General features: G+C 38.7%; 2 protein-coding genes across 2 annotated transcripts; one reads left to right on the top strand and one right to left on the bottom strand.

The window, feature by feature from the left end:
• The first annotated feature begins 3,752 nt into the window (after window positions 1–3,752).
• On the top strand, window positions 3,753–14,035 carry kifl (kinesin family-like). The gene is given in 19 exon segments (XM_016558160.1): window positions 3,753–3,798; window positions 6,951–7,042; window positions 7,133–7,255; window positions 7,777–7,869; window positions 8,505–8,565; window positions 8,683–8,786; window positions 8,943–9,119; window positions 9,343–9,492; window positions 9,605–9,713; window positions 9,802–9,857; window positions 9,921–10,010; window positions 10,156–10,252; window positions 11,026–11,218; window positions 11,543–11,723; window positions 11,800–12,010; window positions 12,324–12,484; window positions 12,877–13,077; window positions 13,826–13,906; window positions 13,988–14,035. Coding segments are annotated over 19 exon segments (2,274 nt in total).
• A 1,509-nt stretch (window positions 14,036–15,544) lies between these two features.
• cyp1d1 (cytochrome P450, family 1, subfamily D, polypeptide 1) lies at window positions 15,545–20,204 on the bottom strand. Its single transcript, XM_016558139.1, has 6 exons — window positions 20,128–20,204; window positions 19,032–19,864; window positions 16,584–16,617; window positions 16,370–16,493; window positions 16,175–16,261; window positions 15,545–16,081 (listed from the first exon to the last, which is right to left on the bottom strand). The coding sequence occupies exons 2-6, from the start codon at window positions 19,854–19,856 to the stop codon at window positions 15,799–15,801; spliced, it is 1,353 nt and encodes a 450-aa protein (XP_016413625.1). The 5' UTR covers window positions 19,857–19,864; window positions 20,128–20,204; the 3' UTR covers window positions 15,545–15,798.
• Window positions 20,205–20,696: the final 492 nt, after the last annotated feature.

Here is a 20,696-nt window from a genome sequence, read left to right as displayed (position 1 = left end):
AAAAGTAAAAAAAAAAAAAAAAAAGGTTTAGAAGTTAAAAGCACAAATTAGGCAATTTGATTATTTATGTAAGAAACTGATATTGAGTTTAACAAGGCAATGCTTGCATTTATATAGTAAAAAGAGGCATTTTCAGAATTCTCTGCATTATTTTCTTTAATATAATTTATGCACATATAAGTATACTGTATTTCAGCTGCTGTTATTTTACTATATTTTTAACTTTTTTTTTTTTTTTACAATGCATGGTGCATGAGAACATGATGTCCAATCATGTGGTTCTCAATTCATGAAAAATTATTAAGGGAATACAGTAATTCACAAACCTGATGGATGATCACAATGCAGGTTTTCCATTAGCATTGTACTAGAGAGATAGACCTGTCTAGATCTAGTTACAATCTCTATCTCACACATTGGAAACCTGATGACAGTCTGCAGCTTGTGTCGGCCATTCAAGCAAACTAATCCCACCTGAAACCTCATCCACTGAGGTTAATATTTAACAAGCGTTGAGAGTTTGGTTCCTCACAAAAACAAGCATCTTTCCAGTTTTTCTCTATTATGTTTGCTTCCTGCAACTAACCACAGTCAAGTGTCATCCTGAATCCAGGTAATCCCTCTGATTTACTGATTCCTTTAATCTGATTCGTAAAGTCGATAGTGATGATTTCACTGATTATGTTAATGTTTATCTGACTGATTCACCAAAATGTATTCAATGTAATTTGTTTCTGTCTATTATAGCCAGAGGTAGCTTTTGTTTATATAGCGAAAAGAGTGTTCACTCCCTCACTTAATCCTGGTTAACAAAATGCTATGAAGGTTGATTTTACTGTTCTATTAAATATATATTCAGATAGATGGGGAATATAGAGACTATTTCTAAAATTTGTTGCGAAAAGGCTATTGTTTAAGTTGCATGTACCTTATTGAACAGCATTGCTCAGTTTGCATGTTTGTGTGTGTGAAGGAATCCTGCTGGTGTCATGTACAGCCATGTCTGAGTGTAACCTGCAAACAGTGTTTCAATGTATCATTGTGACGTGTGCTTTGTATCATTTCCAAACAAACAGACACACGAACACTCTGGCATCATGTATGTCAATTCTGGAGCAGAAAATGTGTCCATGTCTTTGAACTTTATGGGCAGGAAGTTACGTAACCATACTGTTGCCCCAGCAGCAAAACAACGTAAGTAAATATCACATTCACACAAGTGCCTACTCCTTCCGTTCATCTTAATACATCACTTAAGTTTTGTGTTATCAGACTCTATATATATATCTATATCTATATATATAGACTCTATCTATATATATATCAGTGGTGTGCAGTGGTGTTCTGAAATAAGCAGGCAAAGCCTTCACAGTTTTTTTTTTTTAAATCAAATGTAAATGTATGCCTCAGTCTTTCACATTTTCTTATGAACTTATTGAACTTATGTTCAGCTATTCTTTTTAATAGTTAACTTTTTTTATTTTTCAAATCATCAGTCATCAAAGCTCGGTAAATATTGGTCACAGACACAGAGATTTACTTTCAATTTCACCAAGCCGATTACTCACTAAAAATTCCCACAGATCATGTTTTTAGGCAATTTCAAGTCTTATTTAGATGTAACAAAGTGGTTATATCGAAGTGTGTGAGTTGTTTACCAACTTTTTTTTAATTAGTCTTCCCATTAACACTATTATATTGTTCATTCAGGCGGAATTTATTGCATGAACCAATCACAGCCGATCATAACTAGTCATATCCAATCATATCACGATGGAGGCATTGCCTCCTTTCACATTACCTTTTTCCATTCAGTCTCAATTACCCTCTACTAAACCTACCGCACGGGGGTCTGTTAAAACCCAATGGGCTCAGGGGAGGCATGACAGACGCCGACAAGTGATTTATACTCTTTATTGTCACATTTTGTAATATTTGTTGGGGGCGGGTTTGTACTTCAAATTGTTTTCATATCCAATATTTTGAGGAGGCACTCTCTGGTCGCCGTGATTTTGCCAAGACATGTTCCTGGATCAACATCTTTTGTTGATCCTGGATCAACATTGTCCAAAAATACAGACTTAGCCCAATCCCCACCCCTAAACCTAACCTTACCCATAATTTATTCCTAAAATCAGAGGGAAATGATAGCTGATTAACAAGGGTGTAGAAGTGCCTAATCCTGATTGTAAGCCTAAAATTGTCATTTCCTGAAAAGTAATCTCTCAATTCTGATTGGTTGATTGGAATGATGTTCCAGGATCAACAAGGATGTTGATCCAGGAACATGTTGTACTTGGTCAAATCACGCTCACCGGCACTCTCTTGCCTCTTCGGAGCATACGCCTCTGATATATAGGCTTATTTTTCCTTAAGTACTCAGTAGTGTTTATCAATGTGCTGTTGTCCCTGTTAATGGGGTGAGTTTAGTAGAAAAACTGTATTAAATATTACTTCATGAGAGGATTCAAAACTACACCATGATGGCTATGAACATTTTCTTATATCAGGCTAAAACAGTGTTTTCTTTACCTATATCTAGGTGCCTGGGAGACCACTGACCTTTCTCGATATCAGGATGATCCAGTGGTCTCCACACGAGTGGTACTTTCTCATCCCATTGTGTCATCAGAGGAGCTGCCAGGCAGTGTTCCTGATCTGAGAGAAGAGGTCCAGTGGCGTAGACCATGTAACATCCATAATACACTCCTAGACCAGGATAAAGATAGAGGTGGGTCGAATGTTCCTGTCACCTCCCAGAATCTAAATATAGCCTAAACTCTAAATATTGTCTAATATTTGCTTAACATTTAAACTGACACCTAATTAATCTTTATGACATCTTAATACTACCTATCTAAAATAACTTTATCTAATTAAAATTTTTAACCTAATTTTATAAACTTAATTTTAAAACATTAAAAAGGCACATTAACCATCTTCTTTAAAAAAATGTTTGATTCATTTACATTTTTCTTTTTTGTCTTTTAAGCGAGCACATCTGGAACAAGCGTTTCAACATGATGTTTATGCCACTGAAAATGTTACAAGAAGAAACTGCATAAAAAAATAAGTGAAAATAATCTCTGTATTTGAGTACTTAAAGGGATAGTCTACTGAAAAATCAAATGTCTATCATCATTTACTCCAAACCTTCTTTTTTGTGTAACACAAAAGGAGATATTTTGAATAATGTTGGTAACCAAACAGTTTTGGGTCCTACTGACTTCAATTAGTGGACAAAAAACTGCTTGGTTACCAACATTATTCAAAATATTTTCCTTTGTGTTCCACAGACAAAAGAAAAATTATACAGGTTTGGAATGACAGAAAGGCGAGTAGTTGATGATAGAATTTTCATTTTTGGGTGGACAAACCCAAGGTATAAATATGAATGTGTTTTGTCATGTACAGACATGTTTAGGTAATTAAAAAAGTTGATTCGGTGTTATTGTGGAAATATTACGATAGTTATGTTATTGTTTATTTATTAAAGTGCATACAGTAATTACTTTGTGCTCAACTCTCACTTAATTGCATATTTAATTAAACCTTAAATCTGTTCATTTAGTTTTAAATAAAGAAATAAATAATAATTAAAACTAAAATAATGTATATGTATTTGTAATGTATATGTAAAATTGTAAAAAATATAATTAAGATTTAAAATTAATGATAAAAATGTATAAACAAATTATTTAATACATTTCTATACAAGACATCCTGAAGATGAGGCTCCAATGGATGTCAAGATGTTTATCCCATATGACTCTGCCAAGCTATGCATAACCCAAGTATGTAGATATCACTCCTTCATGAAATATTGTGCACTCTGCATTGTTTTCTTGTTGTGAATATATTTATCCATCAGATGTAACCTAAGCCAGAATGTTTTGGTTCAAGAATGCATTATTTTTGTTATCCAAGAGTTTTTTTTTGCTTCTTGCACTAGTCACATGTCCGTCATTCCCTCTGTTGTCTTGGGGCCATAGGGTGGGGATGAGATGCCTCATCTGATGTCATGTGTTGTTGGTTATTCAAGGCCCATTCATTACCACACATTCTTGAACAACTCAAAACCCAGAATTTTTACTAGTTCTCAAAAAGACAAATCTCAACAGGTTCCAGTACACACCTTGAGTCATTTTTGTTTCGTTTGCTCAATGCAGAGCTGTTAGCATTAAAGAAGGTACTCATTTAAGAAATGTAGTATGCAGGCAACTAAAACAGCGTTTCACAACTTTTTGACGTAGGTACCTTCATTAGTAAGGCTCAAGTACCTCTTCATCAACACCAAAAAATCTCAATTTTGAAAAATTGACACTTAAGAATGGTTTTGTGGTCCAGGGTCACATATATGTGTTACTTTAAGATTCACTTTTACACAAGTGATATTGTGGATTAAAAGACTCACTAAATGTTTTTTTCCTCAATAAAAGCTTTAATGGAAAACTATTTCATATAAAATTTTAACAGTTCTAGGGACTATTATGAAGAAACTTAATAAAAATAAAATGGCCACTATGTATTTTAGTTGTCTATATGACTGTTACCATACCAACAGATAAGAGATGATATGTGTTATGTATATGTTTCTTAAGTTATCTTGTAGTGAACTTATCCGTCTTGTCCTGTCTGATCAAAACCCGATCTCCAACAGCTACACTTGAGTATTCTGCTTTGCGATGTTCATCTGCATACAGTTTGTATTTCCCTTGTTTCTCAGCATCATAGTCGTTAACTTCGAGATCTGTATCCACAGATGTGAGTTCAGGTAACTTGCCTCTCATTTTCCTTTAAAACAAAAGTTCAGCCGGGCTTTTGCCTGTTGTGTTATGCACAATTCCTCTGTACACTGTAACATACTTCCTGAGTTCCTTTTGCCAGTCAAGTGAGCCCTCTAGCTCTGTCTGTTGATTTGTGTCCTCAGAACAGCCATCATCTTCGGCTTTCCGGCTATCCTGTTTGTCTTCTGTCTCTTTCTCCACATATTTCCTCACAAATGTTGTGTTGCGACTGTACTGGGCTCCATTGGGTGACTCAATAGTTATTTTGTTTCCAGATTTTCTGATTACTGTGTGAGGTGTTGCATTGAATGGTGTAGTGAACTTATCCGTCTTGTCCTGTCTGATCAAAACCCGATCTCCAACAGCTACACTTGAGTATTCTGCTTTGCGATGTTCATCTGCATACAGTTTGTATTTCCCTTTTTTCTCAGCATCATAGCTGTGAACTTCGAGATCTGTATCCACAGATGTGAGTTCAGGTAACTTGCCTCTCATTTTCCTTTTAAACAAAAGTTCAGCCGGGCTTTTGCCTGTTGTGTTATGCACAATTCCTCTGTACACTGTAACATACTTCCTGAGTTCCTTTTGCCAGTCAAGTCCTTCTGACTGTGCGATTCGAATACGTTTCATGATAGAGGCATTCTGACGCTCAACTTCACCGTTGGCTTGGGCCCATTTAGGTGTTGTTTTCAGGTGTTTAATTCCATTTCCTTCGCAGAAATCCTTGAATTCATCTGACCTGAACTGAGGTCCGTTGTCTGATTTCAGTGTTATAGGAAGTCCATGTCGGCTAAATATGCCCTCTAGGCTTTCAATCACATTTGAAGTTGTGGTGGAGGTCAGTATGTCATACTCATAGAACCTGCTATAATAATCCACTACAACTAGGATCGAGTGTTTCGAAGGCAAGGGTCCCAGTAAATCCACTGCTAGATCTTGCCATGGTCCATCAGGCAATGGTAACGGTCGCAGTGGCTCTGGGGCATCAGGACGAGAGACAATTTGACAGCCATGACATGATTTTCAGTGTCTCTCAGCAGCTCTGTCCATGCCAGGCCACCATACTTTGGTCCTGAGATGCTGCTTAGTTCCGACTATGCCAAGATGTCCCTCATGGGCAAGTGCTAGTGCTCGTGCTTGTAGTGCCTTTGGAAGAACAATACGTGTTCCACGTAAAACCAGATAGCCTATTGTGCACAGTTCATTAACTATGGCTGCATATGACATACACTTTTCAAAGTGTCCACTTTCGATGGCTTTTCTTACTTCTATCAGTTCTGGATCTTTTTCTGAAGCCTCTTCCACCTCCCTTGTGGTTAGAGCTCTTGGGGTGGCACTAATGGCTACGAATCTCACATACTCATCCAATTCATGTGAGTGCTTCTCTCTCATTGCTGTGCTCCCCAGACGTGACAAAGGGTCAGCAATATTTTCTTTTCCTGAAACATAGACAATCTTGAAGTTATATGGTTGGAGACGTAAAACCCACCGCTCTACACGGGCACAGGGCTTAGAGCGTGGACCATATATTGACTCTAACGGTTTATGGTCCGTGAGGATGTCTAAGACGCGTTGCAAACTGCTGAACCGTCTCACCGAATTTTTGGGAAAGTTTATAAAATGACTGCCGTGCATATGCAGCATTCACTCGTGGCACGAAGTATGCATTCAAGGCTGCAACGGCCGCATTATAATCGTCAACATTCCCCGTATCCGGCAGCGTGTAGAATATATCTTGGACATCAAGTCCAGCGTGATGCAAAAGAAGCGCTCTGCGTCGTTGACGGACTGACGCAGCAACATCTTCTTCAATTATAAGTCCTTTTCCGTCTGCGTAAAGTTCAAACGATGTCAGCCATCTTGGCCCAAGGGTCGCGGGATCTTTGTAGCACTCAAACGTAGGAATACCTGACTTTTCCATCGCGTGCAATCAGTGCTCACACCCTCCACCGCATCCTCGTCGCCAATGTTATGTATATGTTTCTTAAGTTATCTGATCCTTATCAGAGGAAGCACATTCTACTGAATTAAATCAGTCACACGCTGGTTAACATTTTACCAACAGCGTCTTTACTTCTCTGCCATTAATTCACCAACAACATGAACAAAACTTCCCATCACGCCTCATACTCCCCCGTTTTAAAGACACAGATGTAATTATAGTACATGACAATATGATCGCACTGAAGAGCAGACATCAGGAGACGATTCGAGAACTGGAGGAGAACTTTCTCATAGCATCACGAGAGAATCAGGTGATATGCTTGTTTACTGATCATTCAGTCAGACGAACAACTACTATATTGTGATTTTATGCATACTTAAGTATATTAATGCGTGTGTAGGAAAAAACAGCTCTTAGAATGAGGACGCATTATCAAAATAAGCTTAACACCCTGAAGAGAATCCTAGAAATTTACCAGGAAAAAGTGGCCAGAAAAAACACATACTGGGAGGAGAACGTCAAGGTGAGTCACAAGCATCATCGAATTGGTTTTACTTCCTTCATTTCCAAAATTCTCATTGGCTTGAACACAGTACATGTAATTACTAATTCAGGGCTAAATCGAAACACATGATGTAATCTTAGTGACATATATAGTATAAAATTTTTGTCTATCGCCTTAAAAGGATAGTTCACCCAAAAATGAAAATTCTATTAATTACTCACCCTCATGTCTTTCCAAACCCGTAAAACCTTTGTTCATCTTCGAAACACAAATTAAGATATTTTTGATGAAATTCGAGAGCTCTCTGACCCTCTATAGACAGCAAGGGTACTACCACGTTCAAGGCACAGAAAGGTAGTAAGAACGTCCTTAAAATAGTCCATGTGACATCAGTGGTACCTTAATTTTATGAAGCTACGAGAATACTTTTTGTGTGCAAAGAAAACAAAAATAACAACTTTATAACTATCTCTTTAATTATTTATCATATTGCTGTCACCTGGCTATTTTTACGTAATATTTCATTTTCCTGGGATCAGACTCTAGAGGATCTAAATGAAAAACTTGAGGGGCAACACAAAATGCTTCAGGAGAGGAACCAAAAAGACTTGGCCTCATGGGATCAAGAAAAGGTATCAGATTGTGGTAATTCAAGTTTATTTGTACAGCGCTTTTCACGATACAAATCATTGCAAAGCAACTTTACAGCAAATTAAGTTTCTACAATATTTTGTGGTAGCTTATCAGTGGTGACTGTCAGTTAATGTACATATGCGTCGCGGGCGATGTGCGGCGCACCGTCTCGATCAGGCTCCTGAAGTCCCTCTTCAGTGTCTCCGTCTGCTGCAGCTTGGTGTCGTTAACCCCGACGTGAAGCACGACCGCTCTGGTGCTCTCGTCGCCCTTCAGGATCGGGGGTATCTGCGCAGAAACATCGATCTCGAGAGACCGGAGGCGGCAGAGGTGGAGAGGTCGTCGCCCGGGGCCTGGCTCGCGTCTTCCGCTGCGGGTGCACCCAGGGTTCGTGGTGTCCCGGCACCGGAGTGAAGGACATCTGGGAAGATCGCGTCCTGGGTGCACCGGGCCTGTGCAGAGAAACACACGGAGTAGAGGTGGTGGGAGAGTCAGCAGCGGGCTGTATACTTACCTCGGTAACACACCACACATATACATACATACATATACTGTTTGTGTGTTGTGTATACTGTATATAGACAGAGAGAGAGAGAGAGAGAAAGACTAAGAGCATCAATGGAAACTTTTACAGAACAAGATGATGGAATTGTTCTCCTCCAGACTGGACCTCCTTCACAACCACCAGGCATCAAGTAAGAGCTGTATAGCTTAATATTTTACGCTGTTTACAAGATTAAAAAGACAAATGTGAAGATGTGAATGAAAACTCAGAATAGGTGAATGTATTTGAGTCTCTGTCTGTTTAACAGCACTGCAGGAGCTGCATTTGGCCAGAGCAGAGATGGGGAAGGTCCAGGAGATACTTGAGGCCATTCAGGAGAAGAAAGAACCAGAAAATACATCTGAAGAAAAGGTAGGAAAATCAATAAAAACATCACTTCCAGCTGTGGAGAATATCTTAATTCTGAAAGATTCCCTGCAAGCAAGACATGTTGCAGTATTTACCAGGCATTGATTTTTATTGATGCAAGGCAATGCGAGACTGAACTCTGCTCTGCCATGCCAACAGGAAAGCAGTGACTCAGATGTACCACTAGATGGAGCTCAAATTCGGCTGGAGATTTTGAAGGATAACCTCTTGAAGAGGGAGCGAGAGATCTCAATGCTCATGGAAGGACAAGAGCGTGTGACAGATCCTGTGGAACAGTCAGCATATGCTCGCCTCCTCAGTGCTGTTATTCAACAGGTTTATATGAGTAAAATAAATTTGAAAACATTACTTAAAGACACTTCTGTTTCTTGTTCTACAACATGAACTCCACACAGTGATAGCTCAAACATGAATCGACACAGTCATATTTCAAAAATGAAACATGAATTGCTAACAAAATCTTACTTTTAGCCTTGAAATCTGGCCTACAAATTTATAATGACTGAACAAAACAGCTTTCTAGCATTGTTTATTCCAGGCTCATCATGTTTATGCTGAGCTAACCGAGGCTAAACAGCAGTTTGACCAAATGGCAGAAGACAACCAAAAAATTCTGGCAGAGATTAAAGAAAGTCTTGACCAAACTGTGGAAGAGTCCAGCCAGAAGAGCCACGAGCAACAAGAGAATGCACAGCAGAAAATGTGGGAGCATGGCATGGTTTCTAAAGTCAGAATATAGTTTAAAACTATCAAACTTTGAACATAAGCATCTGCTAACTGAATCGCACATGATAACTCAGGGTGGAGAGACCCAGGTGGGGGACGGTTCACAGGCCAGATTACTCCATCATGAGGTCATGCAGGTGGCTTTGGAGTGCATCAGAGCAGGGGCTAAACCCACTGTCATTGGTAAATATGATAAATGAATAACTGTGTAAATGAATAGTAGTCTCTTTATGAATGCTTATATACTGAATTCTTTCTGTGTTATTCTTAGAGACTGACACGTCTGAGGCATGGACAGCAGAGCTGGATGAAAGAGTCAAGAGTACGGCACACACACTTTTATTCTGCACACATTCTTACTCCATACTGACGATTACTCTCCCTTTTTAGAAATCTGAGGAGGATTTCCGAAAGAATGGATTCTTAAATTCTGAAACTGATAAAAGTGTGGGGCAGCAGCTGTTGTTACTGCAAACTGAGGTGACGACAGCCAAGAAAAACATATCTTTCAGTGTATAATCCAAACTAATATTCGACTCTAAAATGTCATAGCGATTGAATTGCTTGGAATCAATTTTTCTTGTTTTGCCATTTATGGCCTCATATTCCTTGTCTGTCTCTCTAGTTGAAGCAAATCAAAGATGAAAACAAGATTATTGAAAACTACACAATTGAAAGAACCTTGAGGAAAAAGTACTACAACAGGGTGGAGGACATGAAAGGCATATTATATCACATCATACAATGTTTGAAGACATAAAAATGTTTCTTAAATAGGAATTGTTGCCAGATAGTACATACCTGGCAACATGCAACAATAGTACAGGTATGTACTATTTATTCTGCGGCTTTGGGCCAAATATCTCCAAGACCCTTGACTGCTTTCCCAGACATTGTTTTTTATATTTTATAGTTGTATTCAAAAATATGAATGCCAAAAAAAAAAACAATAACTGAAAACTAGCTACAGGCACTTTTTGCCCATGTAAGGTTTTTAATGATTTGCCAGGCTTAAATGAAGAATATTCTTGATATGCACACTACCATTCAAAATTTGGGTCGATAAGAGATTTTTAATGTTTCAGTGTTGAAACGAGTGTACTTATTATTTTGTGGAAACGGTAATACATATCTTTAAATATTCTTTGATTAATAGAAAGTTCAAAAGAACAACATATGAGATACAAATATTTTGTAACATAAATGTCTTTCCTGTCACTGAATTGAATGCAGTTGAATGCATTCTTGCTGAATAAAAGTAGTACATTTTATAAAAAAATTTACTGACTCCAAATTTTAAAAGATACAATGAGGTGCAAAAATCTGAGCTCACATTGAAAATGGGATTTTGTCTACAACTGGAAAAAAATGAATTCTTATGAAAAAAGGTGATGGCGTAGAATAAATAATAAATATATTTAAGATTCTGCACTATTTCACTATAAGTCAGTAATCAAACAGGCTGTCCCTGACTTTAATGTTTGGTCTTGTACAGGTAAAATCTGAGTATTCTGTCAAATAAGGCCATTGACTCGTGCAGAGCAGGCAAAAAGAGGTCACACCATCGTCACTTGTCTTGATGACTACTCTGTGATCCTGGAGACCCCTCGAGGACCTCGTGAGGTTCAGTTTGACAAGATCTTCAACCCAGAGTGCACACAGGAGGAGGTCTTCACAGAGTCCAGTGGGTAAGTGTGATACCCAAACATACTTTGCATTAATTTTGATGAAAAATGAATTGTACTAAACATGGAAATTAAAGGAATAGCTCACTCAAAAATTTAATTCTGTCTGCTATATTCTTAGTTTCAGAGGCTTCATTTATAATTTATAATATCTGTTTTAAAAAAGAGCGAAGAACTACATTATTTAGAATTTTCCCTTCAGTATTCCACAGAAGAAATAAACTCACATGGTTTGAAATGACAAAAAAAAATTTAATTTTTTTTTAGAGAACTATTTCTTTTAAATATATACGAAATGTGGCATGTTAAGATACAAATTTTTCCTAGGCTAATCCAGTGTGCGATCGATGGATTTAACGTATGCATTTTTGCGTATGGCCATACGGGTTCAGGGAAAACCTTCACAGTGGTTGGAGACCGAGATCGAATGAACCCAGGAATCATTCCAAGAACATTCACCAAGATCTTTGAGATCATCCAGGATAATGAGTCTAAATTTGAGTTTAAGGTACACTTAGTATGTGTTTCTTGAGATGTGCTGATGTACAATAGTCACTAAACTTCTTTCTTTTGCCCGTCCTCAGGTTTCAGCCTACATGCTGGAGCTGTACAATGACCGCCTACAGGATCTCTTTGAGAGCCCCGCTGAAGCTTTCAGCAAGCGAATCGAAATTAAGAGGGACAGAAAGGGGCTTGTGTTCGCCCAGGGAGCAGAGACAAAAGAGGCCACCAGCGCTGGCGAACTCTTTGCATTATTTGAGCAGGGCTGTGCAAACCGCCACATTGCGGCCACAAGTATGTGCTTAACTTGAAACTTTAAAAGACTCCGACTAAATGGTTTGGATTAATTGCTTTAGTTACACACAGTATGAATGCATGGTAAGAACATGATGACCCGGCAGTGAAGCAAACTTTATAACAAAGAAGGAGGCCCTTGGGTTTATCTGTATAATATGTCTGAGAACGGGCCTGAATGAAAGATTTAGGGTTATTATGTATAAGAGAGACACATGTGTCTGCCTCAAACAATGCAGATTTACAGCAAGTTGTAATTTTATTACATAGAATTATTTTGAGATATTTTCATTTTTATTATATCTCTTTATAGAGATGAATGTAGAGAGCTCCCGCTCTCACCTGATCATTGGCATCATGATTGAGAGCCGGAATCTGACCAATGGGAGCGTGAGTTTCGGGAAGCTCAGTCTGGTGGACCTGGCAGGAAGTGAAAGAGCAGCAAAAACTGGTGCCAAAGATGACCAGCTGAAGGTTGTTTGAAACAAGTAAAATATAAAAGCTGATTTAAAGTGGTCCCAGAAAGTATTTGAACATTTCATGTTGGCTTCAAGTGCACCTGAGCATCAAAATGCTCTTGCATCACTTTTGCAAAGATTATAAAAATGTTCACAAAGTTTGACAATCAGAAAGTATCCAAATACTTCTTGTCTTCTTGACTGTTGTTTTATCATTTAAAATGTTTACTTTGAAAAGTGTTCCTGCTATTTTTTTAACAACCTTAATATTTTGCTAAGGCAAAGACATTTTCTTAATTACTCATTTTTATTCTAGAATCTTTTCACCCCCAGCTTTTGTCTTGGATTTTTTCTAACACCTCTCACAACAATCTGTTTGTCCCACATTTTGTGTATGTTTTTCCCCAGGAGGCAAACTCTATTAACAAATCTCTGAGTGCCCTCGGAGATGTAATTTCAGCTTTGTCAATGGAGCAGCCTCATGTGCCCTACCGTAACAACAAGCTGACCCAGCTCATGCAGGACTCACTGGGCGGCAATGCCAAGACCCTCATGTTCCTCAACATCTCTCCCTCTGACTGCAACCTGGATGAAACTCTCACCTCACTCATGTGAGAGCCAAGTACCTTGCCTGTACCTTGCGTGCACAGTCACCTCAGTTAATGGCAGCATGAGGCTGCTCTATGCCACCGTCACCTTTGTCTTGCTCAGCTGGGGTTTAAAAGACAATTAATATTCAGTGATGTATTCAATTTAACTGCACTGACATCAGATGAAAACAAAATCAACACTGACACTGTTAATGAACTAAACTGAGCTGAATTATGGCGCTATTACCTTCTGTAGAGCTTAACTGAACTTGTTTCATATGTAATTGATGAACCTTGCAACATTTACAGTTACTGAATTGAACTAAAACAACACTGAACTAAACTGAGCTGAAAAATTATTTCGACATTTTCCAAATTGTATAAAATCTGTATTTTATAAGGTGCTAAATAAATAAATGTGACTTGACTGTTAAAATGAGTCCTTAATTCCTTTAAATATTCCTTTTCTACTTAAGAAAATTAAGGTTGATAATCTTTTTTTTTTTTTGAAGATTTTTGAACTTCACTTCATATCACTGTAAACCTAAAGTTAGCAGAACTCAAAATATTGAAGAAATCAGTTAAGCAAGTTAATAAACTCCCAGATTAAATTTGCAACTTTATAATTTTTTTTTTTTTTTTTTTAACCACACAAGCATATTTATAGTTTTGGAGCATAAAGGCTACTTAATAAAATTTTAAAACTTTTAAGTTTTCAGTTAAGGTATATACAATAATATACACTTTAAAATAAGTTTATGTCTTACATCTATGCAACTCGAGTGAAAGCCATCACCAACAATGCTCAGAGGAACATAGACAGCAAGGAAATCGCTCAGCTGAAAGAGGTGTGCACATGATCAAAATCATGCCTTTTTAATTGGTGAACACACATTTTTCTCTTATCTACTTCTCTTTTTACTTCACAGGTGATTTTAAAATTGAAATCAGGTCAGCCTGTGGAAGAAGACGTGTAAACTTCCATCATCTAACTGGACATATGGCTGTTTTAAATTAGGACCATTTCCATGTATGCATGTTACACCATTTTTATGACCATCTCTCATAACATTTGAACATGACATTTAATAAAAAAAAAACAATTATCAAAGGTATCGTTTATTTCAGTAATCAGTTATTTTATCATCAAATTTATCTTTTATTTCAGTAATTTCAGTTTGTTGTGGCCTTCTTTGTGTATAATATTTTGGTTTTCTTTATACCCAGTGTCTGTCCCTTTTCATCCCTTATTTAAGTGTGCGTGTCAAACTAATGCCGATGGCAAAGGTGGGCCAGGCCATCGCATGCAACCCAATAAGTCACTTGGCCAACTTATGCTGTTAATGTGTGAAAAGGTAATGAGCATAAATGAAGCTCATTTGCCAAATACAGAAGGCAAATGAGAGCAAGAGAGCTGTGCAGACTGACGCTGTCGTGCAGTCAGATCTCACTGCAAAACACAGGGTGGCCTGGGGACATGACAGGTTTGAGGACAATGGCAATCTCCATGAATTTAGAGTCCCGTTTTACAGCCTGTAAACGGGAAATATAAAGCAATACAAGTGCACAAAGTGCCAGAGTAACTGGAGAGAGAGCTATAGGGATACTTAAAATTGACTTTAAAATTTTAGCTTTAAAGTAAATTACATGCATAATTACTGTATTTCAGTTTATTTAATGCTCATACACTACACTGTTTTTTTAAAAGAAGTCTGCATTAATTTGATCATAATACAGTAAAAACAGTAATATTGTGAAATATTACAATTTAAAATAACTGTTTTCTATTTTAATATATTTTAAAATGTCATTTATTTAAGTGAAGGCAAAGCTGAATTTTCAGCATCATTACTCCAGTCTTCAGTGTCACATGATCCTTCAGAAACCATTCTAATATGCTGATTTGCTGCTCAAGAAATATTTTTATTATTATCAATGTGTAAAAACAGTTACATTTATTTGAAATAGTTTTTTCTAACAATGTACAAATCTTTACTGTCCCTTTTGATCAATCTAATGCATTATTGCTAAATAAAAATAATAAATTTCTTTTAAAACCCCAGACTTTTGAATGTTCCTTCATCAATACCAGCTTATGCATTATTGTAAGAGACAAACAGATCTGAAACAGTCCGCTCTCTTCACAAACTTGAAAAATGAAACAAGTGGTAAATGCAAATTTTGTCCTATATTCTATTACATTCCTTGATGTTAAAAATAAGACGGTTAACAGAGTTCAGTAAAATGATATAGACTTGACAACTTCACAGTAAATATAATTTGAGACTATAATATTTGATAGTAAATTGATATTAAACTGAATTACATTTTATTAATTATTAAAAATATTTGTTCATTAATGCAAAATCACCAATACCATTAATTCTGATTCTCTCACACTGATTCAGTTTAACACAAAGCAGCTTTTCAACAGAAAGGCCTCTTCAAACCTTCACTGTCACTGAAATAACTGAAATAACGCCTTATTTGATACTTCAAATATCTGTGCTAAAAGTACAAACAGTAACTTAGATGCTTAGCTATCATGTATTATCACAAATAATGCAGGGACATGCTTAGAGTACACAATTATGTACAATAGCAAATATTCAAGTAACAGTTGAGCTGAATAGACCACATGAGAAATAAAGACTGTAGTGGTTAATTAGCTTAGCGGTTCAGTGATGCCCAACATTTGCTTTGTTCTGCGATTCTACCAAGCATTCTGAGGTGCAATAGCTTAGTTACGAGTTGAGATTTTTATTCGGAAGGGCCTGGGCTTCATGGTGAGGGCAAATGTAGAGCTCAGGTCAAGCTCCTGCCCTGGAACATTCTCTATGTGCAGCCGATGCAGCAGGGTGGTTAAGAACACAAACATCTCCAGACGGGCGAAGCTGTCACCAAGGCAGCGGCGTATTCCAATGCCAAATATCATTACCCTCTCAGTCAGGTTTTTATTTAGATGGCCAGACAGGGTAAGGAAACGTTCAGGTCGGAAAGCCTCAGCATCACCCCAAATATTCCTTTTTAGTAAAAAAAGACAAAAAATGTTGTATGTATGTATATACATGAGGGCCTTACAAATATAAAAAAAAAGAATGTGGCCGGATACTTACATGTCATGATTGACTTGATATTGGTTGATGAACACACATGTGTCTTTGGGAATGAAGTATCCATTTAGTGTAATGTTATCAGTTGTACTAGATAACATGATGGAGAATGAGAGGAGGAATGTGGGTATCTGTTTATCAATACAGATATATGGTTATAGTGATAACATTAACATAAAGAGAGAAACATGGACTCACCAGTGAGGTATGGTGAAAGGCATATAGGATGCATGACGAAACACTTCATATATGAAAGCTTCTGTGTACGGCATGTTTGGCTTGTCTTTAAACTGTGGTAACCTGTTCATACCAACCTGGTTTTCTAGGAAAGCGCATACAACAAATAATAAATGACCAGAACAGAAGATGAAGAAATACCATATGAACTTTAAACTGGATTTGCCAGTTTTACTTTGGACCTCATAAACTGTTTTAGCACTGGAAGACTTCTTTAAAAGAAAAAAAGAAACTTGCTCCCATTACAGACCTCATTGGTTTCGATTCCAGAGGCAGTCTGGCATCAACACATTACTGTGACCAATCATGTGAGAACCGAGTGGACTAGACCCTGAGGGAATGAAGGCCACTGTGTACAGAAATATGAGCTCTTTGTGTGTAGATGTGTAGTTGACCCCTGCAATTTACTTACAAGATACCACCCACCCACTACAAAAGAGACTTCATTTTAGGACAAAAAGTACACAAGCTTGTAAACTTTAGCTTGCAAACTGCAAATTTGATCTAATATATTTAATCTGAAAACTGTTTGTTAATTATCCCTTGCATTTAAGTTCGAGTCTGTGCTGTCTATCTTTGTCCGAGATTGTACATCAACCCACGTGTTACCTGTGCTCCTGTCTGCCCCGTGTATTCCCTTGGATTTTGGATTAAAAGACTATTGTGTTCGTTTACGCCTTGTCTCCTCGTTCCTCTCCGTAGGTAACGTGACAGAATCTCGGACCGTCGTCCGAAGATGGCCCTCGAGCCGAATTCGCCGCCTTTGTGGAGTGGACACTGGCAAGAAATGGATCTCCGTTCCTCGCCTGTTCCCAGGAGTATCTCGCCAGTGCCACTCCCGACCCAGAGCACAGCCCACCATCTCCCCGATGCGTGGAGCGCATGCCCGAGCCCACCGCTGACGGAGAGCCCGCCACGACCGACGAGCCATCGCTGCATGGAGCGACAGTGCTGAGGATCGCCGCAGAGCCAGAACCGCTGATGACGTCAGTCAAGGTGTGTGAGCCGGCAACAACGCCTGCCACGAGGGAGAGTGCCGCGGACGGTGTGAGCATGGAGAGGAGCTCCGCCCCCTGCACCGCGGCTGAGGGTGAACTGAGTATGGCGCGGGGAAGGTGCCAAAACGAAGAGGAGAGGGCTCCAGGCCCCGAATCCAGTCCAGAGCCCGCTCCTAGAAAGTGCTCTCAAGTGTCCGCTCCTCCAGAGCGCAATCCTGTTCCCGTGTTCAGCCTAGAGGGGGCTCCTGATCCAGAGTTTAGTCCCGAATGCCCGGAGGCTCACAAATGCAAGCCCTCCCACCCGCTCCTGCCTCCTCCTCCGCTGTCGTCTGGCAGCCCCTCTGCTCGCCCTCAGACCACCATCTATGCGGTGCGAGCTCCACGGGACTGCCATCCTCCAGCGTCGCCGTGGCTGGAGTTTCCCTTGACTCCGCCTCCAGCCTCTAAGCCCCGGACTCCGCCTCAGCCTGTGGACCCGTCGGCTCCACCATGGCTCCTAGCTCCTTCCTCTCCGCCGTGGCCTGGCAGTCCACTAGCTCCACCGGGCTTCCTCGTCCCTCCGGCTCCGCCTTGCCATCATTTTCTCCACGCTCCAGCAGCTGTAGCGACAATGTCTTGTAAGCAATGCAGGTGTTTTGTAGTTTTGTGATGTAGAAGAACATAAGAATCTTAATTTTCTCCCATCATCAGAGCCACTGAGGACGCAGTGCATTAGTTTTGTTTTTAATGGTAATGCGCCACTGAATACACCTAAATTCGTTTATATCTGCGCAAATAATTTTACTCCAGACTGCTTTCTGAACAAGGGACAGTTCAAGGCAGGTTTTGTTAAAAAGTTAAAACCTAAGGATAGATCAGTACCCATTGTTCGTGATCCAGCTGCATCTCCAGTTCCGTAGAGGGTTGTTTATTATTATTATTATCAATATTTAAAACAGTTGAGTACATTTTGTTCAGGATTCTTTGATGAATGGAAAGATCCAAAGATCAGCATTTATCTGAAATAAAAAGCTTTTGTAACATTATACACTATACCATTCAAAATCTTGGAGTCAGTATTTTTTTTTTAATAGAAATTAATAGCTTTCTTTAGCAAGGATGCTTTAAATTGATCAAAAGTGGTGATAAAGACATTTATAATATTACAAAAGATATTTCAGATAAATGCTGTTCTTCTGAACTTTCTATTCATCAGCTATTTTCAAAATAACAATAATAAGTTGTTGTTTTTTTAGCAGCAAATCAGAATATTAGAATGATTTCTGAATGATCATGTGACTGGAGTAATGACGCAAAAAATTCAGCTTTGAAATCACAGGAATAAATTACATTTTAAAATATATTCAAATAGAAAACAGTTATTTTAAATAGTAAAAATTTCCCAATTTTACTGTTCTTGCTGTACTTTGGATTAAATAAATGCAGGATTGGTGAGCAGAAGAGACTTCTTTAAAAAACATATATATATTACAGTATGTAGCATACTAAATGCTAATTTAATCCTTTCTCTTTTGGCTAGAAATATCTTTTTTTTCTTTAAGTTAATCATCTGAAATAGATACAGTATGTTAAGACTTCTACAGGAATGCATTTTTCTTCTCTTTGGTTTATTTTAACATTATTACCCTATCAAAGGTGATGAGATGTTCACTGATGTTGCGCTCCATGAAGTTGTTCATTCTGTCAATGTACTGGAGCAGCTTTCGCAGAGACGGACTGGGCAGGTAGCGGAAAATGGGGAAAAAGTCTGCCAGATTCCCTGCAGCAAAGAGGCGCAGCACTTCATTATTGATGTTGACGATGGTGAGGAATTCTTTATCGTCATGGGCGTACCGCTTCCCAAAACATAGAGTGCAAACCACATTGGCAACCGAGGTCACTAGCAACTTAACTGGGTCGAGCCCTGAATCTCCAAACTCATCTGCTTGTTTCTTCAGAGCCTCCATCATATCTACGGCCTCTGCACAGATACGCTCCTCCAAAAGACAAGAAGCGCTTGAGTCTCGGGACTCAGCTTGGGAGAAGGTCTTCAGGGCGTTTCTGCAGATCTTTTTGTGAAGCACCCAAGCTTCTCCATACTTCTCACTAAACGTCATACTGGTGCCATTAGCAACTGCAGAGAAGGTAAAGAAGTCAGGACGTCCAGCAAACGCCTCTCCTTGACGTACCAAAGCCTCCTTGATGGTAGAATAGCCGCTCAAAACGACCACTACAAGAGAACCCATTTTCATCTGGAACACATCTCCATACTGAACCCTCAGGTTTGTTAATGACAAATGGATCTGTTCCCCCATCTGGAAAAGGTTTCCCACTAGAGGCCAAGGTGTGGGACCTGGGGGCAAGGAGCAGCCTGGTTCTCTCCGTCGACCATGGAGAACCAGCAAGAGCATAGCAAAGGCACAGAGGAACAAAGTCACTCCAGTCGTGTGGGAGATCTCCTCAAGATACATGGCAGACACTGCAAATGACATATTGAAAATTATTTAAAGATAGATTTTTGACGCATAAAGCATAATACACCATTCTATTCTGAACTCTCAATCTCTAAATAGCTTTGAAGAAGATGGTTTAAGGAAATGAAAACTTTACAATAGCTTATTATTGCATGTATATTGTTTACGTTAATATAATGGGATATAAACTGCACGCAGAAGATAGAACCGAACAGAAAAGGCCAAATAGGTAAACTAAATAAAGTAATAGGCCCTATGCATATCTTACCTTTGAGACCACAACTGACAGATCCCGTGTTCGCAATAAAAATACTTGAGAAAAAGTTTCACCAGCTGAAAAATGGCTGCGCGTCTCAATGACTGCATAAACCACAGGCTGAATCTCAGAAGCAGAGGAGAACAGGGGGGGCGTCGAGATGATCGATTTACAAGCAAGAATGAACTGTGCATGAATGTAAACCAGTGAGATTAAAAAAATAAATAAATAAACCTACTGATGAGATAATATTATTAAAAGAAAAAATACAATGTGTTTCCACACGATGGCAGTGTCCTAAAGCCTACACTTCTAAACTAGGCTATAGGCTACTGTACATTACGAATCGAGGAGGAAAAAGCAAACAGAATCGAATGCTTATGATAGTCTGTGACGAAACAATGCTGGCAACTGTGCATGGCTGGGTTACACTTTATTTTAAGGTGTCCTTGTTACATGATGTTCAAGTACAATCTTTTAATGAGCATTGCCTTTCGATCTTGGATGAAGTTGCTCCAGTGAAATCCAGAGCAGCTCGTCTGATAAATTCTACCCCTTGGATCTATGATAGTATCAGCTCT

Source organism: Sinocyclocheilus rhinocerous, unplaced genomic scaffold (genome assembly GCF_001515625.1).
Source record: "Sinocyclocheilus rhinocerous isolate Xijiao unplaced genomic scaffold, SAMN03320098_v1.1 scaffold196, whole genome shotgun sequence".
NCBI classification, from domain to species: domain Eukaryota; kingdom Metazoa; phylum Chordata; class Actinopteri; order Cypriniformes; family Cyprinidae; genus Sinocyclocheilus; species Sinocyclocheilus rhinocerous.
This window is presented reverse-complemented; position numbering and strand designations above follow the sequence as displayed.